The 22,724-nt window shown below is 34.9% G+C and overlaps 7 protein-coding genes across 13 annotated transcripts; 3 read left to right on the forward strand and 4 right to left on the reverse strand.

Annotated features, from left to right (window-relative positions):
* The first annotated feature begins 41 nt into the window (after positions 1-41).
* Positions 42-1,578, forward strand: LOC126754136 (coiled-coil domain-containing protein 97). The gene has a single exon (XM_050466060.1). The coding sequence runs from the start codon at positions 198-200 to the stop codon at positions 1,422-1,424; it is 1,227 nt and encodes a 408-aa protein (XP_050322017.1). The 5' UTR covers positions 42-197; the 3' UTR covers positions 1,425-1,578.
* An 11-nt stretch (positions 1,579-1,589) lies between these two features.
* Positions 1,590-3,237, reverse strand: LOC126754137 (N6-adenosine-methyltransferase non-catalytic subunit). Its single transcript, XM_050466062.1, has 4 exons — positions 3,068-3,237; positions 2,801-3,001; positions 2,397-2,739; positions 1,590-2,342 (listed from the first exon to the last, which is right to left on the reverse strand). The coding sequence occupies exons 1-4, from the start codon at positions 3,131-3,133 to the stop codon at positions 1,732-1,734; spliced, it is 1,221 nt and encodes a 406-aa protein (XP_050322019.1). The 5' UTR covers positions 3,134-3,237; the 3' UTR covers positions 1,590-1,731.
* A 326-nt stretch (positions 3,238-3,563) lies between these two features.
* Positions 3,564-5,034, forward strand: LOC126754014 (tumor suppressor candidate 3). 2 transcript variants are annotated; one of them, XM_050465850.1, is made up of 5 exons: positions 3,565-3,603; positions 3,677-3,772; positions 3,885-4,611; positions 4,670-4,832; positions 4,892-5,034. In XM_050465850.1, exons 2-5 carry the CDS (start codon positions 3,686-3,688, stop codon positions 4,905-4,907), a joined length of 993 nt encoding a protein of 330 aa, XP_050321807.1. In that variant the 5' UTR covers positions 3,565-3,603; positions 3,677-3,685; the 3' UTR covers positions 4,908-5,034. The 2 variants fall into 2 exon arrangements, with proteins under 2 accessions (XP_050321806.1, XP_050321807.1); XM_050465849.1 differs by having other exon boundaries at positions 3,564-3,772.
* LOC126754015 (polyprenol reductase) lies at positions 5,035-6,420 on the reverse strand. Of its 2 annotated transcripts, XM_050465852.1 has the most exons (4): positions 6,011-6,095; positions 5,642-5,921; positions 5,280-5,581; positions 5,035-5,214 (listed from the first exon to the last, which is right to left on the reverse strand). In XM_050465852.1, the coding sequence occupies exons 2-4, from the start codon at positions 5,910-5,912 to the stop codon at positions 5,122-5,124; spliced, it is 666 nt and encodes a 221-aa protein (XP_050321809.1). In that variant the 5' UTR covers positions 5,913-5,921; positions 6,011-6,095; the 3' UTR covers positions 5,035-5,121. The 2 variants fall into 2 exon arrangements, with proteins under 2 accessions (XP_050321809.1, XP_050321808.1); XM_050465851.1 differs by having other exon boundaries at positions 5,642-6,420.
* Positions 6,421-7,712: 1,292 nt separating this feature from the next.
* Positions 7,713-14,522, forward strand: LOC126754012 (ATP-binding cassette sub-family C member 10). Of its 4 annotated transcripts, none has more exons than XM_050465843.1 (15): positions 7,713-7,933; positions 8,000-8,454; positions 8,542-8,777; positions 8,843-9,290; positions 9,358-9,569; positions 9,633-10,139; positions 10,210-10,413; positions 10,475-10,592; positions 10,690-10,929; positions 11,031-11,173; positions 11,382-11,564; positions 11,627-12,016; positions 12,095-12,227; positions 12,286-13,122; positions 13,189-14,522. In XM_050465843.1, the coding sequence occupies exons 2-15, from the start codon at positions 8,097-8,099 to the stop codon at positions 13,662-13,664; spliced, it is 4,485 nt and encodes a 1,494-aa protein (XP_050321800.1). In that variant the 5' UTR covers positions 7,713-7,933; positions 8,000-8,096; the 3' UTR covers positions 13,665-14,522. The 4 variants fall into 4 exon arrangements, with proteins under 4 accessions (XP_050321800.1, XP_050321799.1, XP_050321801.1 ...); XM_050465842.1 differs by having other exon boundaries at positions 8,019-8,454; XM_050465844.1 differs by having other exon boundaries at positions 8,041-8,454.
* Positions 14,523-15,276: 754 nt separating this feature from the next.
* Positions 15,277-18,802, reverse strand: LOC126754016 (protein mitoshell). Its single transcript, XM_050465853.1, has 7 exons — positions 18,482-18,802; positions 17,727-18,023; positions 17,215-17,670; positions 17,103-17,145; positions 15,863-17,045; positions 15,646-15,792; positions 15,277-15,561 (listed from the first exon to the last, which is right to left on the reverse strand). The coding sequence occupies exons 1-7, from the start codon at positions 18,519-18,521 to the stop codon at positions 15,412-15,414; spliced, it is 2,316 nt and encodes a 771-aa protein (XP_050321810.1). The 5' UTR covers positions 18,522-18,802; the 3' UTR covers positions 15,277-15,411.
* Positions 18,803-19,330: 528 nt separating this feature from the next.
* On the reverse strand, positions 19,331-21,869 carry LOC126754013 (epsilon-sarcoglycan). 2 transcript variants are annotated; one of them, XM_050465846.1, is made up of 5 exons: positions 21,013-21,869; positions 20,555-20,947; positions 20,279-20,377; positions 19,845-19,991; positions 19,331-19,759 (listed from the first exon to the last, which is right to left on the reverse strand). In XM_050465846.1, the coding sequence occupies exons 1-5, from the start codon at positions 21,597-21,599 to the stop codon at positions 19,651-19,653; spliced, it is 1,335 nt and encodes a 444-aa protein (XP_050321803.1). In that variant the 5' UTR covers positions 21,600-21,869; the 3' UTR covers positions 19,331-19,650. The 2 variants fall into 2 exon arrangements, with proteins under 2 accessions (XP_050321803.1, XP_050321804.1); XM_050465847.1 differs by lacking the exon at positions 20,279-20,377 and having other exon boundaries at positions 21,013-21,867.
* Between the last annotated feature and the right edge of the window lie 855 nt (positions 21,870-22,724).

Here is a 22,724-nt window from a genome sequence, read left to right on the forward strand (position 1 = left end):
AAAGGGATATACTTTTTGCACTTCAAACAAATTCAACCATCGTGAATGGTTTTATTTATTTACATTAGTGCCGTGAATTTCTTTAAAAGTATATTAAAACGATTTAAGCAACAAATTATAATTGAATAAAGTAAGCCAGCCTTAAGCATACATTATATAAACTATTTCATTACCAAAGAGATACTGGATACTGAAAGATGACTGCAGAAGTAATCGAATCTCAAGATTCTGATATCGACAGCATAGCTACTCTTGGTGCATCCAACAGAAGTGATGTAAATACACGTTCGCCCGATCAACGAAGTCAAATTGATGAAATATGTGATTTTCTCAGTTTCAATGAACAAATTATCTTTAAATCGCAACAAATTGATGATCCGGAACTCTTGCGCGACGAAAAAGTGAAAATTGCTCGCGAAATATACAGAAAAAGCGCACAAACCTTTCTGATGCGTTTCGGCAGCTTTTTAGACGAACAACATCTTGCTACATTTGCACAGATTGTTATAGCCAACAAAGAAACCAATGATGAAATTGCAGTGCTTCTTACGGATTATCGCAATAAGTTGCATACTCGCAAGCGGGATGTAAAGAACCGCCGTTACGCAGCTATGCAGCAACTAATTTCGGATGGTGAATATTTCAGTGAGCAAGAAATGATGAAACGCGCTCCGGAACTGTATCAAGAGCTGATTGGACAATATTTAAGTGACGCAGAAAAAAAGCAAAGAGACGAATATGACGTCAAAAACACAACCTTCTCTGGCATATTGATGCATACTATGGAACAACAGCAAATGCAAGACGTGCTCAAATTAGCGGACAAGCAAAATGTCAAAAGCAGACAGTTGGAGCGTGCAATTGAATTGCACGATATTAGTGGAGATGACACAACACAAAGTACAAATAGTAGTACAGACGAGAAAATCGAAGAAAAAGAATGTAACACCATGGATGATGAAGTACCCGTTAGTTTCCGTCAACAATGGGGTAATTTCGATAATGAACAAGTGGCTTGTTCAACCAGTACAAATAGCCATCAAGCACAGAAAAATAAAAGAGAAAAACACAAACAAAAGCAAATAACAAAAGTCAACAGAGAACAAAATACAGATAAATTTATAACAGCGGGCGAACGGGATCTTCTGCGTCAAGAATTTATTGGTATTATGCATGAACAATTCCTCAGTGGTGGTGATAAGGACTTTGATTACACACAGGTGGATGATAATACGCAATTAGATGATCTCAGCCAAATAAATCAAGACAAAGAAGATGCTTATTTCGAAGAGAGCGACTATTCGGATGAAGAAGGCAGTGATATTAGAATAGAAGCAAAGGAAAATCTGGAGGCCGAAGAATCGGACGATGACCTTGATGTGTTTATGAATCATTTAAATAAACACCATAGTTTACAGAAATAGATTTACGACCTGTTATACACATAAATTATTAAAAAAACCAGTGAACTCACTTCAAAAAAGGTCGTTTTCTGTAGTAATCCCCACTTTTGATATGCTATTTGCATTAATGACAAAATCTTTGATATTAGGCATATAATTTTGTAGTTTATTTTTTTGTTTAAGAAATAACTTTTTACTTAAGTATATGTCAATGAAATCTTCCAATATTTGTTTGTGTAATTAAAATATGAAAAACCTACTTAAACAAATATAGGCGTACGTATTACGGAATAAATATGCACTATTAGTTTTAGTAAAACTCTACGATTTATCTTGGTCGACCACGGCCACGTGGAAAACCGCGTCCACGTCCCCTTAATGCTTTACTATTAGCCGGCGGGCTTTTTGGACGTAAAGATTCAATGCGACTAGTACAACCGGTAGCAGGTGCTTCGGCAAAATAAGTTTGATACAAATCGGCATTGAAATTGGAGTTCGTCAGTTCTGGACCAACTGTTAGCCAACCTGGTCGTATACTGGAATCGCGACCAAATAGGTGCATACGTCGTCGGCCCAAACAGAAATGTTCAATTATATGAAATATTTCAATCGGTTTCTCAAAGCTCCCAAACTCATCTTCTTCTGAGATAATTAAATCGATGTCAACGTTAGCGTGTATGAAATCACCATCAGTAGACCGGCGTACAGTACCTTTTATACCCATTAAACAGTGCTCTTTCGTTCGTTGAAATACTGCTTTCGGTTCTAATTGTTTCGAATGACCTGGTTTATTAATATTGGTACGTATCCAACAAATGTCTTCACAGCGTCGGAAGCCCCACTTTTTCAAACAATTGCGACCCATATCCAAGCCTTCTGAAGAACCGCACCAAAGAAATACAAATGAACGATGTGCTGCCACTTCACCTACATCTAAATCTGTTAATATAAACAATATAATAGTGGTAATCAATTAATGTATCGGGTTTGTACTTAGGATTTCCTCCCAATTCCAAAATACCCGGGGCGCACCACCCACGGTTGCCACTGATGGTGCTGCTCTGGCATATTCCTCCAAGGGTGGCTCTATTAATATGACATCAAATTTAGTGCCTAATGTTTTTAGGTCCAACGTTTTTAGGTCAGCTTTTAAATACATTGGTGCTGAAGCAGTATCCTGTATCAGCTTATCTTTCAAACGTATTAGTTCCCGTAGTTTTGGATATTCCTCAAATCGATCAGCCAAACCTACGTCTCTAATAAAATTTTGTGGTCGTTGTCCAGTATCGACAAAGTGTTGGCAGTAGTCATTATGCGGATTAGATGATTGCGTGCCCTAATATAAAAATTCACATTAATTTACAATTTAACTCGGAAAAAACACAATTTCAAACAACCTTTAGAAACGTGGAGGAGTCACGATAAATAATTTCCCCAGGTGTCTTTTTACCACCACTGCCCCCTTCATCCTCACGACTACTTCCACTCCCTATACTTCGTTGTCCACTAAATCCGGAATAACTGCTTCCTGATCCATTATTCCATTCATCTGCTGTTCCAAGCACAATTTTTAGTTCGTCTACGCTAGACAGGCCAAGCTTTAAATATAGAAGGCAATAATAAATCTTTAGCGAGCGGCTCTTGAATGTTTATGATCTACATACTGTTTGAGCCAACAATTGCTTTCGTTTGCGTGAGCGCTCTTGTGATATTTTCAAAATATCACTCATTATGAAACTAGGAAAATTTATTAAATAATCATATTTTAGATTAAATAAAACTTTCAACTAAATTAATTTTATCCCTAAAACACCGGCTACAGAATAGAACTTGGATTACATTCACAATATGTAGCTTTAAAAAATTTGTCATTCACAAAGATATGTGCTTTTTCAAAAAAATAGCGATTGTACCGAGTTTTATAAAAAACAAATTATTCTATTTTATTGTACACATTTTAATAATAATCTAATAATAAAAAAAAAATATTTTAAAATAATTAATTTTTTAATAACACATTGTCATAAATAAAGTAATTTTAATGATAGAAAACAACAAAAATCCCATGTTGAGAAATGATAACTCTTTTTTTGTGAATGAAAATGTATGAAATGAAATTATTAATTCACAATATCAATGACGTGTGTTTGACATTTGTGAATTGGATTTCATTTCCATATTTTAGCTGTCAAGTGGAAGTGTAATCTATAAATATTCTAAATTTATTAAATATACTGTGATTTATAGAAAATTCTACAACTTAATACATTTAGGTACATAGAATGAATGTTCTACGAAGAACGGTGTTGCTCGGGCTGCTAGTGCTTGCTGGTTTTCTGGTGTTCACTGCGGCACAGGGTAAACAAAAGGTAAATTTTATTCATGGTTGGCTTGTTGTTCCTCGACGGCCACGTCATGTTCTGCAATCAAGTTAGATGCCGGCAAAATATAATTATATTTTTATTAATTACATAAATATAGACCGGACTCTCCCTATCAGAGAAGGTGCGTAATTTACACGATATGAATATGAAGAAAGCGTTGCTGCGCTTCAATGGACAAAAGTTCCGAGAGTACGTAAAGAATGCACCCAGAAATTACTCTGTTGTTGTGATGTTGACAGCTTTGGCTCCATCTCGACAATGTCAAATATGTCGCCACGCTCATGACGAATTTACAATTGTAGCAAATTCTTATCGCTACTCACCGACTTACTCGAATAAATTATTCTTTGCAATGGTCGATTTTGACGAGGGTTCCGATGTATTCCAAACATTGCGTATTAATACAGCACCAGTATTTATGCATTTTCCAGCGAAGGGTAAACCAAAAGGTCCAGATACCATGGATATACATCGTGTTGGTTTTGCTGCCGAAGCAATTGCGAAATTTGTTCATGAACGAACTGACGTACAAATTCGCATATTCCGCCCACCAAACTATTCAGGCACCGTAGCAATGATTACGCTTGTTGCTTTAGTAGGCGGTTTTCTCTACATACGTCGCAACAATTTAGAGTTCCTATATAATAAACAGATTTGGGGCGCTGTGGCGTTATTCTTTTGCTTTGCCATGATTTCAGGACAGATGTGGAATCATATACGTGGTCCACCATTAGTGCACAAGAGCAAAAATGGAGGTGTTGCATATATACACGGTTCCTCTCAGGGACAATTAGTGGTGGAAACATACATCATTATGTTCTTGAGTAAGAGATATCAATATGTTTTCTTTGTACATTTGATAATAATATTTTTGTATTGCAGATGCTATGATTGTATTGGGAATGGTTCTGCTAACAGAATCTGGTACTCAAAGCGATCAAAAAAGAGGGCGAATAATGGCAATAGCGGGATTACTACTGGTAGTAGTATTCTTTTCCTTTTTGTTATCGGTATTCCGATCAAAGGCGCAAGGATATCCTTACAGGTAAATATTACATTTTCTAACTATTAACAACTTTACTGATACACATTTATTTTTTCCAGTTTTCTTTTCAAGTAAACGAGAAACTTAACCCCTTTCGAGTTTTTTCCGATAAAGTCAATAACATTCTTAGCTGATTTTCTGAGCGTACAATTTATTTAAGTGAGTGTTAAGCGAGTTGAATAAAATTGTATTAAAACCTCAATTTTTATATGTTTTATTTAATATAAACAAATTATATAAAGTACTCACTAAAATTTTGGTATACTTAGAAAAATGAATTTATGAAAGTTTATAAAATAAAAGGAATAAGCGCTTTTCTATTTTTTGGATAATTTTTAAAATTTTCCTTGTACCATTTGTGTGTAAGGAGAGCATTCGCCAACTGTAAATACGAAAAAGTTTTATTATCGATTTTTTTTTTTAGTAAAGATTAACAATAGACACTACCTGGTTAACAAATACCCAAATAACTACGAGTATCCAAGTAGTACTTGTGGGCAATAAACCCAAAATTGCCAAATACATCACAATTTCGAAGAACATATGGGGAGATGATATTATGTTGAAGAACCCACCGGTGGGTAGTAAATGATTTTCCGTTTTAACTTCTCCGCTCTTAGCGTCCTTGCGTAAATTAACAAGTATCATGTTAGACTTGTACTGTTGTGTCCAACTAAAGTGGAAAATGAATATGCAGAGACATTGTATAAGTGTTATGTGCTTTAAAGAGAAAGCTGACGGCAGTGTTCCTGTAAGCATAGATAAGTTTATTATCATTCAATGATTTATTTCAAATCAATTACTATTACCTCTCACAAATCCTTCAGTATTACTTAATAATGCTAATATTGCACCAAAATAATGAAGGTGGCCCACTAAATAATGACTCCAATTGATTTTACTATTTTTGGAGAATATTTGCACGAAATTTGTTTCATAAAAACGTCTTGCACATTGAATTGTCAATAGGACGCTAGCAACTAAAGCGGAAGTGGAATTTACTTGAACATTTCTATTTGCTTGGCCACCAGCAACAAAATCTAAAAATTCGAGCACTAACTCTGGGGCTGTAGCGTTCATGATAAATCCCTTTAATAACAGTGAAAGCGCCAAAAGAGACCATGTAAAAGAAAATATGTAGAAATGTTTAAACCAACTTTTTGGTATTTCTGTCATACTAATTAACGCATTAGCAGGTCCTTTGTGACAATGCTTGCCATAGCGGAATGATTGTCGCAAACAATCTGGAAGAAGTGTCTCGACAATATTAATGAGGCTACCGAAAATTACAATCACTACGGTAAAGCCAATAAATATAAAGTTTAATATATTGAAATTATACATTTCAATGAATTTATATGTTGTGTTGTAAATATTTGTCAACATTATGATGCTAATATAAAATAATTTTAATTGATGATTTTTATTTTATTCGTATTTGTTACACTTTCACTTTGATCTATTATTGAGGAAGTGATGGGTCTAATGTCACTTTCTTATCACAAGAATCCGGTGTTAAACATTCACAATAAATATTTTTTGCCCTTTGCTTTGAAGCACCTTGTGAATTTGTAGTAGTCGTATTCTCTATTTAGCGATTGTTACTTGTAATTTTGTTGGTAGAAAGGAGTGGAAGCCAAACAACAAACATTATTTTTAAATTATTCTACGGTTTAAAATATTAATATTTAATATTAAATACAGTATAAAATATTCAGACGAATATACTTAAATATTGGGTATATTATTTAATTAATGTTTGAAATGCTGCTCCTCTGCGCATTATTACTAGCTCAACAAAATGACGAAGAAAGCAGCAGTAGTGATGACACAGACACGGAGGAGACTCAAATAACAAGTCGAAGACGACAGGAATCTTCAACAAATCGAATTGATCAAACCCCAGTTGCAAGGAAATCTGAAAAAGTATCTTTAAAAAAACCCTCAGTAGTTAAAAACAAAGTAAATGTCGTGCGGAACACTATCAAGCGACACAATAACTCAGACAGCTCGTCAGAAGAACATATAGTGAAGAAACCTAAAACTGAACCAACATTTTTAAACACGGAAAACAATTTACACAATGAAAATTCAACCAATGATGTGAACACACGAGAATCAACAGACGATTGTTGCTCTGTTATCATAGCCCACAAAGGCTACCCAAAGATAAAACTTAGTACCAGGGAAATACGAAAAATAAAAGAAAATTTATTGGCCGAAATAGATAAAACAGAAAACATTGGAGCAAATTTGGGATTTTTATCTTGCGTCCTTGAAGACGGATGGCTGTTGCTTAACTGCCAAAACACAGGTACAAGAGATTGGGTTATGAATATTATAAATAAGCTAAATACTACATTGAAAATGGATTTGAAGGCAACTAATAGCATAACGTTGCAACCAAAAACATTTATCTGCTCGTTGAATATACCTTCAGAAGACGTTATGTCACCAGATGCTTTAAAGTATCGTTTGGCCAAGCAAAATGTAGATCTTTTAACGGAGGAATGGTGCTTCCTGAACGTAGTGAAGAGTGAAGTAGGTGGTGAATGTGTCAGCTATCGCATTGATGAGAAATCAAAGTATGTTATAGAAGCTCGTGGATATAAACTTTTTTTAAATTTCTCACAGATATCAGTACAAACATTACCAGATTAAAAGTTATTTACTCATATTAATTTTTGGACTGCAGTTAATGAATATATTATTTATTTTCAGAATTGTTTCATTAATATTTATTTACATACTTATGTATAATTGATAATAATTGTTTTAAGAATTCACAATAAACATTTGACAGATTTCCATCTGTTGTAAACAAATAAATTCATTTGGTTTTATGGGGGTTTTTGTATTGTAATAAAACTGTGTGGCCTTTGTATACAATTGTTTGAATTTTCATGTTATCGGACATTGCATTAGTCATTTTCCCTTGGCGATTGATTGTGGAGATCGGTAACAATTAGTGCAAAATAAAATTCGATTGTAAAAACTAGTAGGCTTCGTGGCAAGATTTGTGGCTTAAAACGCGTTAAAAAAAATACCGGCTTGAAAAGGAAGTGTACAACTCAGTTTACAAAGGGCAGATGTTGCAAAAGGTTGGTTTTTAAATTTTGCAGATGCAATGTAAATTACAACAGAAAATTATGAAATTAACATCAAAGCGTTCGTTCTTTTCTGTAGTGGTATCTACCTAATTCCAAAGTTGGATAGTACGGATTTTCGTTTGATCAGTTTTATTCCTTGGAATACTACAAAACAATGGGTGACACAGACGTAGTCGTATCATGGAATTGGACTGAGTTTTGCTCTACTGGAATAAAACCATTCGCTCACAACTCCAACGACTTATTACCCTGCTTTCAGGAGATTGTACTACAAATTCCAATTTATACAATATTTGCGACAATATCTGCCTACAATTTTGGATATTATACGCGTAGTGTGTTACGCGATGAACTGCAATTACGCCTTCTTTATTTGCGTATAGGCGTAGCAATTGTGTTGGCACAACTTCCTGTTTGGAAGATATTCGTTTTTCATCATACAGGTGTTAAATTATATGCGGTCGACGTGTTGGTGGTGGCGACCGAATGTGTGATGTGGGCTGTACATGTGGGTGGGTAGAAAAATATAATTGGTGCATATAAGATCCAAAGCAGATTTGTTGATAAATTAATGCAAAGTTCGTAAAATTGTATTACAGGTTATTTATTATCCACACGCCGGTTTGGCAACCTCAGCCACCGTGGTTCGCTGTGTATGAATGTTACCTGGTTAGCTGTTTTAGTTTTGGATGTTGTTTGGTTACATACCAGCGTTAGTTATGATTGGTGGCCATGGAGCTTGGTAACGGTGATTTTCGACATTTTCTACGCTCTAACATTAATACCTACGGGCAATGCTGTTTTCAGCACGTCTTTCCGACATACTTCGAACAGAGTAAATTTAACTCGCCGTCATAAAATACTGTAAAAATATTATTAAATTCTTAAAATGTTTTCTAGGAAGATGAATCGCTACTTGGCAACCGTTATACTTATTTCCATTTTGATTTAAATGAAACTCATCTAGGACATGCACAAGATGACGCTAGTTATACATCACGCTTCATTTTCAATTGGGTGAATCCGTTAATAACAAAAGGTGTCGCCGGCGGTCTTAAAAAAATTGAAGATCTCTTTGATCTACCTGATTCTTTGAATATTTCAAGAATAAGCGAACGTCTACAAGTTTGTATTTCACAATCAAAAACATTGTTTTGGTCATTGCATAAGGGATTCGGACGGGAATTTTATTTAATTGGTATTTTGAGATTTATTGCCGACATTGCTGGATTCGCTGGACCGTTATTGCTGGGTGGTTTATTGCAAAATAGAAACGAAAATGATAATACAAAGGCAGATTGGAGTCCTTACCTATACGCCTTCGGACTATGTGCCACAACATGGATATGTAAGAACAAAATAATTAATATATATTTATTCAATCTAAATGAGAATATCCTCTTATGTATTTTAAGCGGCTATATGTGGAACTCATTTTAACTGGCGTATGTCAATGATCGGCATGAAAATGAGAATCGGACTTGTTACTGCTATATATCGCAAATCGTTAGAGGCACGCGGTCTTAAGAGTTCTCGTCCGGACATATTGAATCTAATGTCTACCGATACAGAGAGGATAGTAAATTCGTGCATAAGCTTCCACTCTTTTTGGAGCATACCATTTCAAGTGAGTAAAACAAATGACATTGAGAACTCAATCATATGACTTTGTATTTATAAATATTTACAGCTTTTTACTACACTCTATTTGCTCTATACGCAATTGGGCGCCGCCTTTTTAGCTGGCTTAATATTTGGTATTGTACTGATACCAATAAATCGTTTACTGGCTCAACGTATTGGCCAATACTCGCGCGGTCTTATGAGCGCTAAAGATCAACGTTTGGCTGCGACCAGTGAAACAATGAGCGGTGCAAAGCAGATAAAAATGCATGCTTGGGAAGATATATTTATTGAAAAAATTCGCACCTGTCGCAAATTGGAAGTAAATTTCCTGAAAAAGCGTAAATACTTAGATGCACTTTGTGTTTACTTTTGGGCCACAACGCCTGTGTTGATGTCGTTTTTAACATTCGGTGTGTCTGTGCTGATGGGCAATCCACTGATAGCCGCTTCCACTTACACAAGTGTAGCGCTATTAAATATGTTAATTGGCCCGTTGAATGCATTTCCTTGGGTGCTCAATGGACTTATTGAAGCCTGGGTGTCAGTGAAGCGGGTGCAGGAACTTATTGATGTGAGACTAAGGAATAATGTTCTACAAATTTTCGAAATACTCAATAACCAAATTTTCTACATTTTTTTAGTTACCCAATTTAGATTTCTCATCTTATTATAATCCAATTATAAAATCTACAGGCTATGAAGACTCGACGAAGTTGGACGATAGGCCCGTAGTTCTAGAAATGAAATCAGCAACGTTTGAACATGAAAATGGCACAAAGCAAAACAATAACGGACATCAGCAAGAAAAATTCCACTTGGATAATGTTAATTTAACAGTGAGAAAGGTGATATCCCGAGCTTTGTTATTATGAACAAATATAATACCGAATATTTTAAATGATACAGGGGGATTTAATATGTCTCGAAGGACCAGTCGGTGGTGGCAAAACTGCTTTGATCGATGCTATAGTTGCTGGTATCAACTGCACATCGGGAAGTGTATGTGTGCACGAACTGACTTCAGGTATTTTGTTATATAACATACTTGTATACATATACACATATATTACCTTATATAGTATTTTTATTATATATACATATATTGATTACATCACACATAGGTTTCGGTTATGTGCCCCAATCGCCTTGGCTGCAGCGTGGCACTATACGTGATAATATCATTTGGGGCAGTGTATTTGATGAGCAATGGTACAAAGCTGTTGTTTATGCCTGTGCGCTAAATGACGACTTAGAATTATTAGGCGGTGATTTAACTGGGATTGGCGAAAATGGGCGTACGTTGTCAGGCGGGCAAAGAGCGCGTGTTGCTTTAGCGCGAGCAGTTTATCAAGATAAGAAAAGTAAGTGTCATGTAAATTGCTAAAAATAATTAGACAAAAAAAATATATTTTATATGGAGAAATGAGGATTCTATTATGCCCATTATTTTCTCTGTGTACAGTCTATTTGTTGGATGACATACTCGCCTCATTGGATGCGCACGTTTCACGACATATTATCAAACATTGTATATTGGGACTGCTAAAGGAGAAGACTGTTATTGTGGTTACGCGTAACGTATCGCTATTCTATCATGCTCATCAGGTAGGATTTTTAAACTATAAGCTCACATACATTCATATGCACATACATTTATACATACAGTAAAGGAGAAAAAGGGGACATCGGGAGCGATTCCTCCCGGGCCTAGAGTTCTCAGTTAATTTTTTCATGCATACATGCATACATACATATGTATATTCATTGACCAGTAATGCTTTATATACATACATATATTCCTCCACTTATATAGATAATCCATGTAGAGGATGGCAAAGTAACACCTAGTCAATACATGTTTTCAAGTATTGATATAAATTTAGAATTGGAAGCGGGTGACACTGACGATATATACGATTGCACTCGCAGATCTTCACTTGCCGTCGAAGATCAAAATACGTCTGATAAAAAGAGCGTTGATAGCATTATGTTAGAGGTAATGATTTCTTTAGTCACATTATTATAATAATTGAAAATAATAAATATCTTTTGCTGCAGGAATCACGCAAATATGGCAAAATCTCCTTGAGTGTCCTTTCTTGTTATTGGCGCGCCATTGGCACACCGCTGGCAGTGACCACATTAACTTTCGTAATACTTATGCAATTAACGCGAAATTTATCTGATGCATGGTTGGCACATTGGGTAACCGATACTACATTGGATCCACAAAATAATGACACAACTCTGGAGCATATTGTCCACGTTCCACAGCAGTTTAGCAATCACACTGTGCCACCACACAACACGGGTTATTATCTTGGAATTTTCGCCTCACTAGCTGTGCTGAATTCGCTGGCAACAATTGCACGTGCATTCCTCTTCGCTTTTGCCGGCATCAAAGCCGCCATTTATGTACATGAACGATTGCTGCATAAAGTTTTATATGTAAGTAAACATTGATGTGATAGTAGCGGGAATTTATAATAATTAGTATACAACTTTAATATTTACATTTATTTTCAGACAAAATTCAATTTCTTTGACATCACATCCGTTGGCCGCATTTTGAATCGTTTTTCTTCGGATACTTACACAGTCGACGATTCCTTACCATTCATACTAAATATACTCTTGGCACAGCTATTGGGTCTGGCAGGTAATATGCACTTTTTTAATATTATGTATCTGCTAATATGTAATACAATAAATTTTAGGCGCACTTTGCATCAGTCTATATGCCATGCCTTGGTTGGGTCTGATTATCATACCCATGGTACCGATTTATCTCAATTTACAATATCGCTATCGCCATGCTTCACGTGACATAAAACGACTTTCAAGCAATGCACTCTCACCACTCTATACACATTTCACTGAAACATTGCAAGGCCTTGTCACCATACGTACAATGCGGGCGAGCGCGCGCTTCCAACGTGACTTCCACGCCAAGCTGGAGGAGAGCATAAAAGCGCAGTTAACTTCGGCAGCAGCGCAACAATGGTTAAGTCTACGCCTACAACTGTTGGGTGTATTGCTTGTAGCTGGCGCTGGCTTTCTAACTGCTATTACATCGGCACATGTCACCAATCCAGGATTAGTTGGTTTGGCAATTTCGTATGCACTTTCAATTACTGGTCTATTAAGTGGATTACTTAATGCTGTGGCGGAAACAGAACAGGAATTTGTCGCAGTCGAACGTGTAAATGAGTATATGCAGTTGGAGGGTGAAGATAATGCTGAAGGCACTTGTGATCCACCGTTCGGTTGGCCGAGTCAGGGTGCGTTGAAATTCACAAACGTGGAACTGCGTTATCGCGACAATTTAGCACCCGCCCTACACGACATCAATTTGCGTACAGAGGCATTTGAGCGGGTTGGCGTTGTGGGTCGCACTGGCGCAGGTAAGTCGACGCTGGTGGCGGCTTTGATGCGCGTGGCGCCGCTAAGCCGCGGCGAAATCTCGTTGGATTGTGTAAATTTGAAAACATTAGCCGTGAAAGTACTGCGCGACCGTTTGGGTATTATACCGCAAGATCCTTTCCTGTTCGAAGGTAACACATTTTGTTTATTAAAATTAACTATAAAACTATGTATATTTAAAATGAATCACAATTCAGGCACAGTACGCGAAAACCTCGATCCACGCCACACTTTTTACGATTCGGAAATATGGCATGCACTAGCTACCTGTCATGCGGCCACACAATTAGTACAATCACTTGGTGGCTTGGATGGACGCATCGAGAAGGGCGGCATCAATCTATCAGCCGGTCAGCGACAACTTATGTGCCTATCGCGCGGTTTGCTCAAAAATGCAAAAGTGGTGTGCATTGATGAGGGTACCTCCAATTTAGACGACGAATCGGCTATCGCTATGCAACAAGCGCTGCGGAATTCCTTTAAAAGTTCAACAGTACTCTTCATAGCGCATAGATTACGCGGTCTACAGCTGATGGATCGTATTTTAGTTATCGAGCATGGAGAGATCGTAGAACAGGGTACACCACGTGATTTGGCTCAAAACACAACATCACTCTTCCATAGCATGCTGCAAGCGCAACGCATCAATGTTGAGGAGTTTTGTGCGAATTAGCACCTCAATACTAATAGTCATTCGTAGTAAGGTAAGGTCCACAATATATGATAATTTTTAATTCAGAAATATATTATTATTATTCATAAATACTTTAACCGCTATAAAAAAAATATTTTTTTATGAATTTAACTAAATTAATATGGCAGTTATGTTTTTATGGAAACATTCATATTTATGTAGAGAAATTTACATACATGTACATATATAAAGATTCCGAAGAAGTAATATATAAAATATATATTATACCTAATACTGTAATAGTTTTGATAGTCAAAAAGGAATTTATTATAATATTTCTGTGTTACCATTATTTATTATAATATATTTTAAATAATAAATTGAACGGAATTCGTTTCGTCAAATAGTATTAAAAAATGTTACATTCCTCTGCAATTGTTATCGTAAAATCAAAATGTATGATCAAACGTTGTTAGTTTGGGTCGATTTTGCCTTGCCCGTCTGTCTGTATATACGAGAGTCATCCCCTCAGGTAATGAAGGTATTCTTGCTACGGCGCAACCAAAGTCACGTTTCTTGTTTTATTTTTCTTTCACTCTTGAATAGAATTCTGGTTCGTATTGTTCACAAATATTGTATACACCATAAAGTTATAGTAAATTGTATTTTATTATGTATTTAAAATACTTCACAAATCAGTTTTATCACAAATGTTACAACAAATCTCATTAAGAAATGTGGTAATACAAATAGTTTTACTGGCAATATATAGAATGTAGGATTGATTTTATGGCATTTAACACGTTGTCAGAAACATAAGAATCATTTAATTATACATTTAAATGCTAAGTTATCTAAACTATATAATATTATTAGTTCAAAATTCTGCACAATTCATTTTCACTCGTTTTTATAATTTAAAATTTTGTTTTTTAAATCTATAAAATACTTCAAGTAATTTCTCATACTCTCTATTCGCAATAAACCCGGGTTTGTGCCTTCATAAAATAGTCAAGACATAAATATTTCAAGGTAACAGTGAAAGTATCGTGCATATTTCAACATAACAATTAAGATTTTGAACAATGAATTGATATATCAAATTTAGTATACTTTCTTTTTTAAATTTTAAAATCAACTTAAGATTAATTATAAACAGCATTCTTGGAAACATCTGTTACGGAAACTTTTGCTTTGCTTTTGCAAACTTTTCAATTCAATTTTTGTAGTTTAAATACTTAAAATATACGTACATGTATGTTGGCATACATACAATAAAATTGGCATACATACAATAAAATTGGCATTACTATACTTTATAATTTGACACACAAAAGTAATCTTAATTTAAAGTTTAAATTATGTGAAAAGGGCAATATAAATACACATGCGCATGCACATACATACATGGTAAACACATGCAAAATCGTACAAATTCAAATGCGACAAAACAAAAAAAGGCGAAAAATGGCAAATAAATTGTAGCTTCATACGTGTGTTTTGTTAACCAGCCACTGAAGCAACAACCAAAAACTACTCAAGAATTTTGTAAATCTAATCATGTTGGAAAATATATCAGAATATACTTGTGTTTAGTAGATTCCTATAGGCATATGTGTGTTATATGCAAATCCTATCCATATTTGTAACAACTACATATACATAACATACAAATGCACTAATACTATATTTGAAATACTTAGATCTGAAATCCTTCCATTTTGTATACCATAACCCAATTGAATGCAACCAAAATGTGATATACGTGCATAGAAATAATATTTCTCTACTTATTGCGACAGTTGTAGAGCATCTCTTTAGGCTCACCGGTAATATGTTCGAATTGATAATTCTCAAAAGGTGGTTCACTAAGTAATTTATTGAATTCGCTTTCAAACGCGCTAATTGATTTCTGCAATTTGTTGTCTACATTAAACTGTAATGAAAAAGGTTAAAAAAAAACATATTTGTTAAGGACATCAAGAAAATTTTAAAAATTTTAATGAATATTTGAAAACACCTTTAAATATTGTTTGCCAGTGTGCACTATTTTTTTAACATCGTGTACTACTTCGAAAATGTGCTGGTAACCACCCACTTGACACTTGAGTATAATGGAGCGCACATCCATAAAATCATGCTTATGCTTTGCCATGAATTCAGGAAACTGTTTATAATTTGCATACGAAACAAAAATTAAAATTTGTTTTTTTAAAAATTACTTTTGTAGAACTTACATAATTTTTGGTAAATTGTAATTTGAAAAACAATTCTGCATTTTTCATTGCCATCAGACGCTCAATCATCACATTAAGTTTATCGATGAGATCCTTACCCAACGGACGCGGCGGTGCATTTGGATCGTAATCGTTAGAAAACTCCGTTAAATTTTGCTCCAACACACGTATGTCATAACTTAACCAATTTGGAGGTATTTTTTCTTTAATTTTCAAATACTCGGCAGCTGCTGCAGTATCCATATCGGCGGCTGGAGGCCAAAATTCGGAAATTTGTTCATCGAAATACTGTTCGAGCGGATTATTGTTCGCCAGTAAGTGTTGCGCCGCCGTGTTTGTAGCGGATGTGCTAGTCACACTTGTAGTCACATTGTTTATTTGGTCGACGAGCAAGGCATCCTTTTTGATCGGATTGTATGTGCCTGTTTTAAAATATGTGCCATTTACAGTGGCCTGCCGTTGACTACCCTCAGAGTCTTCAACCATTGTGTAAAGATAATTTTTATTTAGCGCATTCTGTGTTGATTTTTCGGTAGATGTATTTAGAAAATCGAAAGAGTCATCAATCAGTGAATTAACTGGTTGTAATAATTTAATCGGCGTAGTGCTGGATGCTGCACGTGTGCCATTGTTATCAGAATTCTGATATACATTCTTCTGTGATTGCACCAAATTGTCTAGATTTACAAATGATTTTATAAGATTCTCTACAAAATCCATTGTGGTATCCTGCCAGGCTGCAAAACTAGCTGCAAAATCGGGGCTTAAGGCAGATTTCACTTTGTTGAGTCCTTCCGGTGTATTATAGACATAACCCTTGATAATAATCCAAGCATTGATGACACGTGTGAAAACAAAAATAAAGTCCTTTACGGCCCAAGCTATTCCCTGTGAATTTATATTGGGTAAAACGCCATCTGGACGTATAAGATCCTGTTTCATGCGTGCACAGAGACTATCGATCTTTTTGAAACATGGCCGATTACGATGCGTATATGCAAGTTTTTCGGCAATTTCACTACCACGCAGTGCTAGACGTGTTAGCTCATTAAATTTTGCTTGCGAAAGTGTTACTGTGCAGCTGCCACCACTACCAGGCGAATTAGAAACATTAGTGGCATCGCCCCCAGCACCGCTGCCAAGTGTGTTACTATTGCATATACCGGTGCTGTTGTTGAGGTCGCTTTTTAAAAGAAAAAATTACAATTTAAACTTTAAATATAAATTGATTGAAACTTACTCTGAACTTAATAATATCGGTGAACTACGCATAGAAGAGCTCTCTGCAAAAAATATATAAGAATGTGTAAGAACTATAAAATCTTTAAAATTTACATATTTATTATACTAACCTTTGTTCTCCTTCTCTGGTACACTACCACAAAAATTTAGCAAATTCACCTTAGCTAAAGATGCATTGATCTCATTCATGGAATTGAAATTTAGTGGCGAATTCTGACTAACACATTGCAAACCAATTTGTATATTAATTTTGTTTGAGTCATTCGTTTGAGAGCGGAGTGTAGGAACACCGCTGGAAGACGTAGCACTACTAGTGGAAGCAGAGGACGCCCCGGAACCGGGAAGTGTATTGGCTGTCGATATTGGTGATATATTGTTACATTGCTGTGGTGCATTCTGCATATTTTGTTGCATTCCGGCCGCAGCCGCAGCTGCTGCAGCTGGATATATAGGCACAGCTGCGTATGGTAAAGTGCCAGCTAGTGCATATGGTAATGCCATATTTGGAGCAGGTAACATAGGTGACAGGAATGTAGCTGTTCCATATGGCCATAATGCGTGCATCTCTTTAAAAGTGAAAAATAGTTTTAAATCAACATTTTAACCTCAATTTCGTTCTTACCTTGATTCATCATATTAGCTAAACGTAATCTCTCCATTTGCTGCTGATGCTGTAGCGATAATGTTACTGGTGTTGATACAGATGCTGTAATTACAGACGCTCCTGCGCACACTGTTGTTCCGCCGATACGCGTGTGCTGTGGCGGCTGCGACGGCGAATCGACGATATGTTCTGTAGGTTGTAGTGTTACTGGTAAAATACCTGTGCAATTTGCTCCTGCCAATACGATATTTGTTCCAGACAAATCATCTGGAAGTCCATTCGATTCGAGCGAATTGATGCCCAAAATCTTACGTGCTACGTAACGTTAATACCCACAATTATTTAAATTCTAATAATTTGCACCTTTTTGAAAGTGTATGTTAAAATTTTTAAATTTATATGTTTTTTTCTAATAGGTGCTTTAATATTTTTTCTGATATTTATTTCAAATTTCTCCTATACTTCTGTGAAAATTAACTAACGTGAAAAATCTTGCCAACTACGTTTTAAGAATTTTGTTCAATAATTCACAAATGCAAAGTGCTAACGGCTTTGACGATCAAAGGCAAGTGTTTAATAAATTGATCTATGTACATATGTATGTTCTTTTGATGCGAAATATTTCCGGCGGATACAAATTTAATAATGAGCTAAAACAAACTCCTTTAAATGCAACTAATAATTATTTGTACTAAAACCTCTATTTTGTATTTCAAATCTACTCATTTAACCTTCAAAACTATCGTGCCTCCTTATTTCAATTATTTACTCACGCTGTCTTTTCACTACTCGTATTTGCTGCTGTTCGTTCATATTTTCAAAATGGTTGCAGCACGATGGTAACCGCTTAACGAATATTGCTTCCTTTTTCGTTGATGTTGGCGAGAGGAAAAGGAAGCCTTTCAGCTGATTTGTGAGTTCGTTACTTTCGCAAAATTTTATTGTAATAAATTTGTAATTTACTTATTTAATTTCATTCATAAGCGCTCCTTATAGAACCAATTTTCATTTAAAGAACACATTGATAATATTTATAAAATATATTTTTTAAACTATTTCAACAAAATTCAAAAACCTAAATCGAAGTGACAAATACAACGAATCGAAAGAGAATTTTAGCGTCAACTGATATTTGAACCAATGTTGCTATGTTACAAAATTTTCCCATTCTTTTCAAAAGTGTTGGAAATTCGACCGCGTTAACGATCTGTACAGACTTTGTACAATACTTTCTTGAGAAAATTTCTGCATGTTATACAAAAATAATAAACATCTTTTTGCTTTTGTAAATATACATACGTTTATTCACATAAAATATTACAAAAAAAAACTATTCACAATAGATATAAAAATTTTAGAAGAGCAGTATTTGTTGACAAAGTTTTAGCAGACCATAATTAAAAAGTAATTTATTAGTTTAAATAAAATTTAATAATAAATTTATCAGTTATTAAAAATATAATAAAGAAAAATATATATTTTTTCTTCTTTAACTGTCATATTCTGAACTGGCTATGATTGCAAGCCCGCTCACAATAGACATGTGATTTGTGACTTAAACGAACGGAAATGCGTAACCTTCCTCCCAGTTGTTCAAATGTCAAATGAAGTGCAGTGCAATATTTCAGTTAAATTGTGGTTTAATTATAAATTTATGATTATTCTAAAATAACATTTATTGTGCTAATTTTTGTGTTTAATATTCGTTGTACAACTACTTCTACAGTGAAATATCTGTTTAGTACTTTCCTCAAACTACTGGTAAGAGTATCATATGTTTCATTGGTCTTCGTATTGGAAGAGATATTAAGCAGATTATTGTAAGTACATAAATTGATATGGTTCTAATGTTTACGAATAATTTAATTTGCCTCCATTACGTGGAAGTTCTCAAACATTTCTTCTTCACCGCTTAGCAATATAATATCCTTGGGGTTGATTGTCATATATCGACGCCATTACGATTTAAAGTGCCACCCTTGTATGGTGGAGGCTTTGGGCGTAGGTATGTGTTGGATGCACTGTCTGTTTGATAGTAGCTATTATTGGGGCTAGACAAAGTAAAAACGAATAATTAGTAAATGTTGTAGGAAGGTTTCATATTTACGTGTCTATGTGTATATTTTTACAACTAACCTATGTGAGCGCATGCTAATATTATCCAACAAGCAATTGGGATCCTTCAAGCTCTTAAGAGTCGTGACTGGCTGATCTGTGTTGCTATCTGAACATTGCACCATTTGCACAGTTGAGGTTGCAGGCTGATATGCTGATGACATTTTACTAAATGGTACATAATTTGTCATCAATAAATTTTATTTATTAGGGTTATGGAAATAATTTCGCTATATGCAATTGAATTATAGTTTCATTCTGACTCAATTTTTATTCAGTCATTCAATGGTGGATCTATATACTGGATGTGTGAAGCGAATGTATGTATATATATTTTACATACATACGTTATCTGTCTACATAAGGATGTTTATTTACATTTGTATCTATGAAAGTACATCAACTTTCAAGTGAAAAAATAAAATTTAAATAATTATTTACAAAATAAAATTCACCTTCCCTCTTCGTCGGAGTCATAAACGTTTTCCTTTTCGCATGACTCTTCACAAATATGAAAAATATTCTCAAAGAAAAACTCAGAGTTTCGATCATTTCTATAAAAAATGTAAGCAAAATAAAAAATAATAAATATATACATAATTACATATTTACATACATACATATGTACAAACACTAAAACACAAAAATTTACTAGTACAACAAATAACCACTTAAATTTGTTTGATAATTTAACAAATTATATTACTTGTACATATGTATATAATACTCACAATTTTTCATGTTGAAAACAAAGTGCCGCTGACAAGATACCCAAAAGTACGGCGAAAATCATACCAGGAATGGCGAAAGCAAAAGCAAACTCATCTATATAATTGCGATCTGGCACATCTTCACGTGCAACGCCCAACCAACGGTCATTGCGTTTGAAATTCTCATGATGACTTTTGTGTCCGTAATTGTGAAAGAGTATTTCTGGCGATATATCAGCGCCTACTGTCTTAAAGGCACACCAATCCAATTTAAATCCGGCATTTTCGAATACCTTTTGCACAGATGTGCGTTTATAGGTGCAAGTGGTCAGCTTATAAAGTGGCCGTACCTCCTCTTGCAATTCTTTGATGCGTGGAGAAAATTGGGCAGAGCTGCCAAGATGCACAACAACACTGGAAAACAAAATTTTATTTAATTTGAAATTATAATAATATTATAATCTCAATATATTTATCACCCCTCTCGCTGCTGTGGTCGCAGTGGTAAACGCCCGCCCATATTTACCGCCGATTCCATGAAAACTATACACAAATCATTTTCACTTTCTGGCCATAAATCTTTTCGGAATATATTTCGCAAATTCTCTACACGTCCCGGATCCATCAAATGCACCCAATTCAAATTGTCAATTTTCATTTGTATTATATTTAGCGACGGCAATTTTTGTGCCACAAATATAGACAACTTAACCTCGCGCGTCTCATAATTTTGCTTATTCAATGCTACAATATCCAAATGCACGGTTTTATCTGCCAAGCGCTCAGTTGGTGTGCCATAAAGAAAACCAGCATGATATTCATGACTATATTTGTAGCGCAGCCATGATGGTAAATCTGCGTAGCCCTCCAATGAGACTCGATAACGAAATTGTTCGCTGATAACCTGATGCGTCCAATTGAAGAGCAAAGGTTCAATTTTATAGGAGAATAATTCACCCACAGCTGCCTGTTCCATGCCAGCTGTTGTGTGGCAACAAGCCAACAGCAGCATTAGCCCCACTATGGGCGTAGATAAAAATAAATGTTCTCTAAGCATGTTGAACATCGATGGCTGCAATAGTAAAAAATTGATTTTTCAAAGTTCTTGTTTAAAACATTTCAAACTATTGCTGTCGCAATATTCTATTTTTACTGGATTTCGTTAAAACTCAGTTAAAATGTACATATATAAGAAACAACTTCACTTAGCAATAGTTGCTTATCAATATTTTTTGCAACAAATTTTCCACTCAGCAGCCAAATATTGAAGATGAGGTCGAAAAGTTCACAATGAAAATATTGAAAATTCCATTAGTTGTGTATATGACAAGAACGCTGAATGTTTGTGTATACACTGGATCGGCAAATCAGTGGGTGTCTGGGGTGGTACATACACAACTTATTGTGAGCATATGCATACAAGTATAAACACTGCTGAGAGAGCATGTTTACTCTCTGTTTACCATTGATTGTTTGGGAAATTTTAACGCGTTGCTTTTCCCACCTGTTGCATGCCGTTCTCCGCGGTTCAACAGCTGTTTATTAAAAGTGAGGTTGATGTAAAAAATGTAAATCGATAAGAATTAAATTTGGCTGGCGCAATTTAATTTTAAAAAGTGTGATGAATATTTTCATACTGAGTAAGTTTTTTGTAAATTCGTATACTAAAAGATTTTAAGCGTTTTTTCACTGCACAATTTACTGAGGTCCAATATTAATAATGTTTAACATGTTTTCGACACAACCAACTTATTCAAATTTTTAATTGTACTAAAATAACATATTAATATCTATGTACGTAATCAGCTATTTTTCCAATGAAGTAATATCGTCATATTTTAATTATATGTATGCATTTAGAACAATAAATATTTAACAAATTACTCAGTTCTAACTGAACTGTAAACATATTTAAACAAGTGTACAAGAACATTATTTGCGCTTATTCAATTTGGGAGTGTTCAAAAATAAACAATTTCAATTGAAACCGAGGTAAAAACTCAGCGTTAGACTTAAATTAAAGAAACAGGCTAGTGAGCATCGCCATTTTCGCGCTATCGTATTTCAAAAGTCGCACAAATGAACACATTCGTTCAGCTTGAGCAGACGTTAAATTTCAATCGAGTGCGACATAAATTATCTTATTTGTTATTTAGTGTTAGGACGTACGGGTAGAGCAAACTCACTTATT

The sequence above is a fragment of the Bactrocera neohumeralis genome, chromosome 3 (genome assembly GCF_024586455.1).
Source record: "Bactrocera neohumeralis isolate Rockhampton chromosome 3, APGP_CSIRO_Bneo_wtdbg2-racon-allhic-juicebox.fasta_v2, whole genome shotgun sequence".
Lineage (NCBI taxonomy): Eukaryota > Metazoa > Arthropoda > Insecta > Diptera > Tephritidae > Bactrocera > Bactrocera neohumeralis.

Coding starts and splice junctions, on each gene's coding strand:
- LOC126754136 (XM_050466060.1), top strand. CDS start 198: ATGACTGCAGAAGTAATCGAATCTCAAGATTCTGATATCGACAGCATA.
- LOC126754137 (XM_050466062.1), bottom strand. CDS start 3,133: ATGAGTGATATTTTGAAAATATCACAAGAGCGCTCACGCAAACGAAAG. Junction 3,002..3,067: donor AGCAATTGTTGGCTCAAACA/GTATGTAGATCA, acceptor CTATATTTAAAG/CTTGGCCTGTCTAGCGTAGA. Junction 2,740..2,800: donor ACTCCTCCACGTTTCTAAAG/GTTGTTTGAAAT, acceptor TTTTTATATTAG/GGCACGCAATCATCTAATCC.
- LOC126754014 (XM_050465849.1), top strand. CDS start 3,686: ATGAATGTTCTACGAAGAACGGTGTTGCTCGGGCTGCTAGTGCTTGCT. Junction 3,773..3,884: donor CGGCACAGGGTAAACAAAAG/GTAAATTTTATT, acceptor ACATAAATATAG/ACCGGACTCTCCCTATCAGA. Junction 4,612..4,669: donor ATACATCATTATGTTCTTGA/GTAAGAGATATC, acceptor TTTGTATTGCAG/ATGCTATGATTGTATTGGGA.
- LOC126754015 (XM_050465851.1), bottom strand. CDS start 6,218: ATGTTGACAAATATTTACAACACAACATATAAATTCATTGAAATGTAT. Junction 5,582..5,641: donor TACTGAAGGATTTGTGAGAG/GTAATAGTAATT, acceptor CTATGCTTACAG/GAACACTGCCGTCAGCTTTC. Junction 5,215..5,279: donor TTTGGGTATTTGTTAACCAG/GTAGTGTCTATT, acceptor TCGTATTTACAG/TTGGCGAATGCTCTCCTTAC.
- LOC126754012 (XM_050465843.1), top strand. CDS start 8,097: ATGGGTGACACAGACGTAGTCGTATCATGGAATTGGACTGAGTTTTGC. Junction 9,570..9,632: donor TTTGGAGCATACCATTTCAA/GTGAGTAAAACA, acceptor AAATATTTACAG/CTTTTTACTACACTCTATTT. Junction 11,174..11,381: donor TATTCTATCATGCTCATCAG/GTAGGATTTTTA, acceptor CCACTTATATAG/ATAATCCATGTAGAGGATGG.
- LOC126754016 (XM_050465853.1), bottom strand. CDS start 18,521: ATGAACGAACAGCAGCAAATACGAGTAGTGAAAAGACAGC. Junction 17,146..17,214: donor ACCAGAGAAGGAGAACAAAG/GTTAGTATAATA, acceptor TATTTTTTGCAG/AGAGCTCTTCTATGCGTAGT. Junction 15,793..15,862: donor TACAATTTACCAAAAATTAT/GTAAGTTCTACA, acceptor AATTATAAACAG/TTTCCTGAATTCATGGCAAA.
- LOC126754013 (XM_050465846.1), bottom strand. CDS start 21,599: ATGTTCAACATGCTTAGAGAACATTTATTTTTATCTACGCCCATAGTG. Junction 20,948..21,012: donor CGACCACAGCAGCGAGAGGG/GTGATAAATATA, acceptor TTTGTTTTCCAG/TGTTGTTGTGCATCTTGGCA. Junction 19,992..20,278: donor GACTCCGACGAAGAGGGAAG/GTGAATTTTATT, acceptor TGTACCATTTAG/TAAAATGTCATCAGCATATC.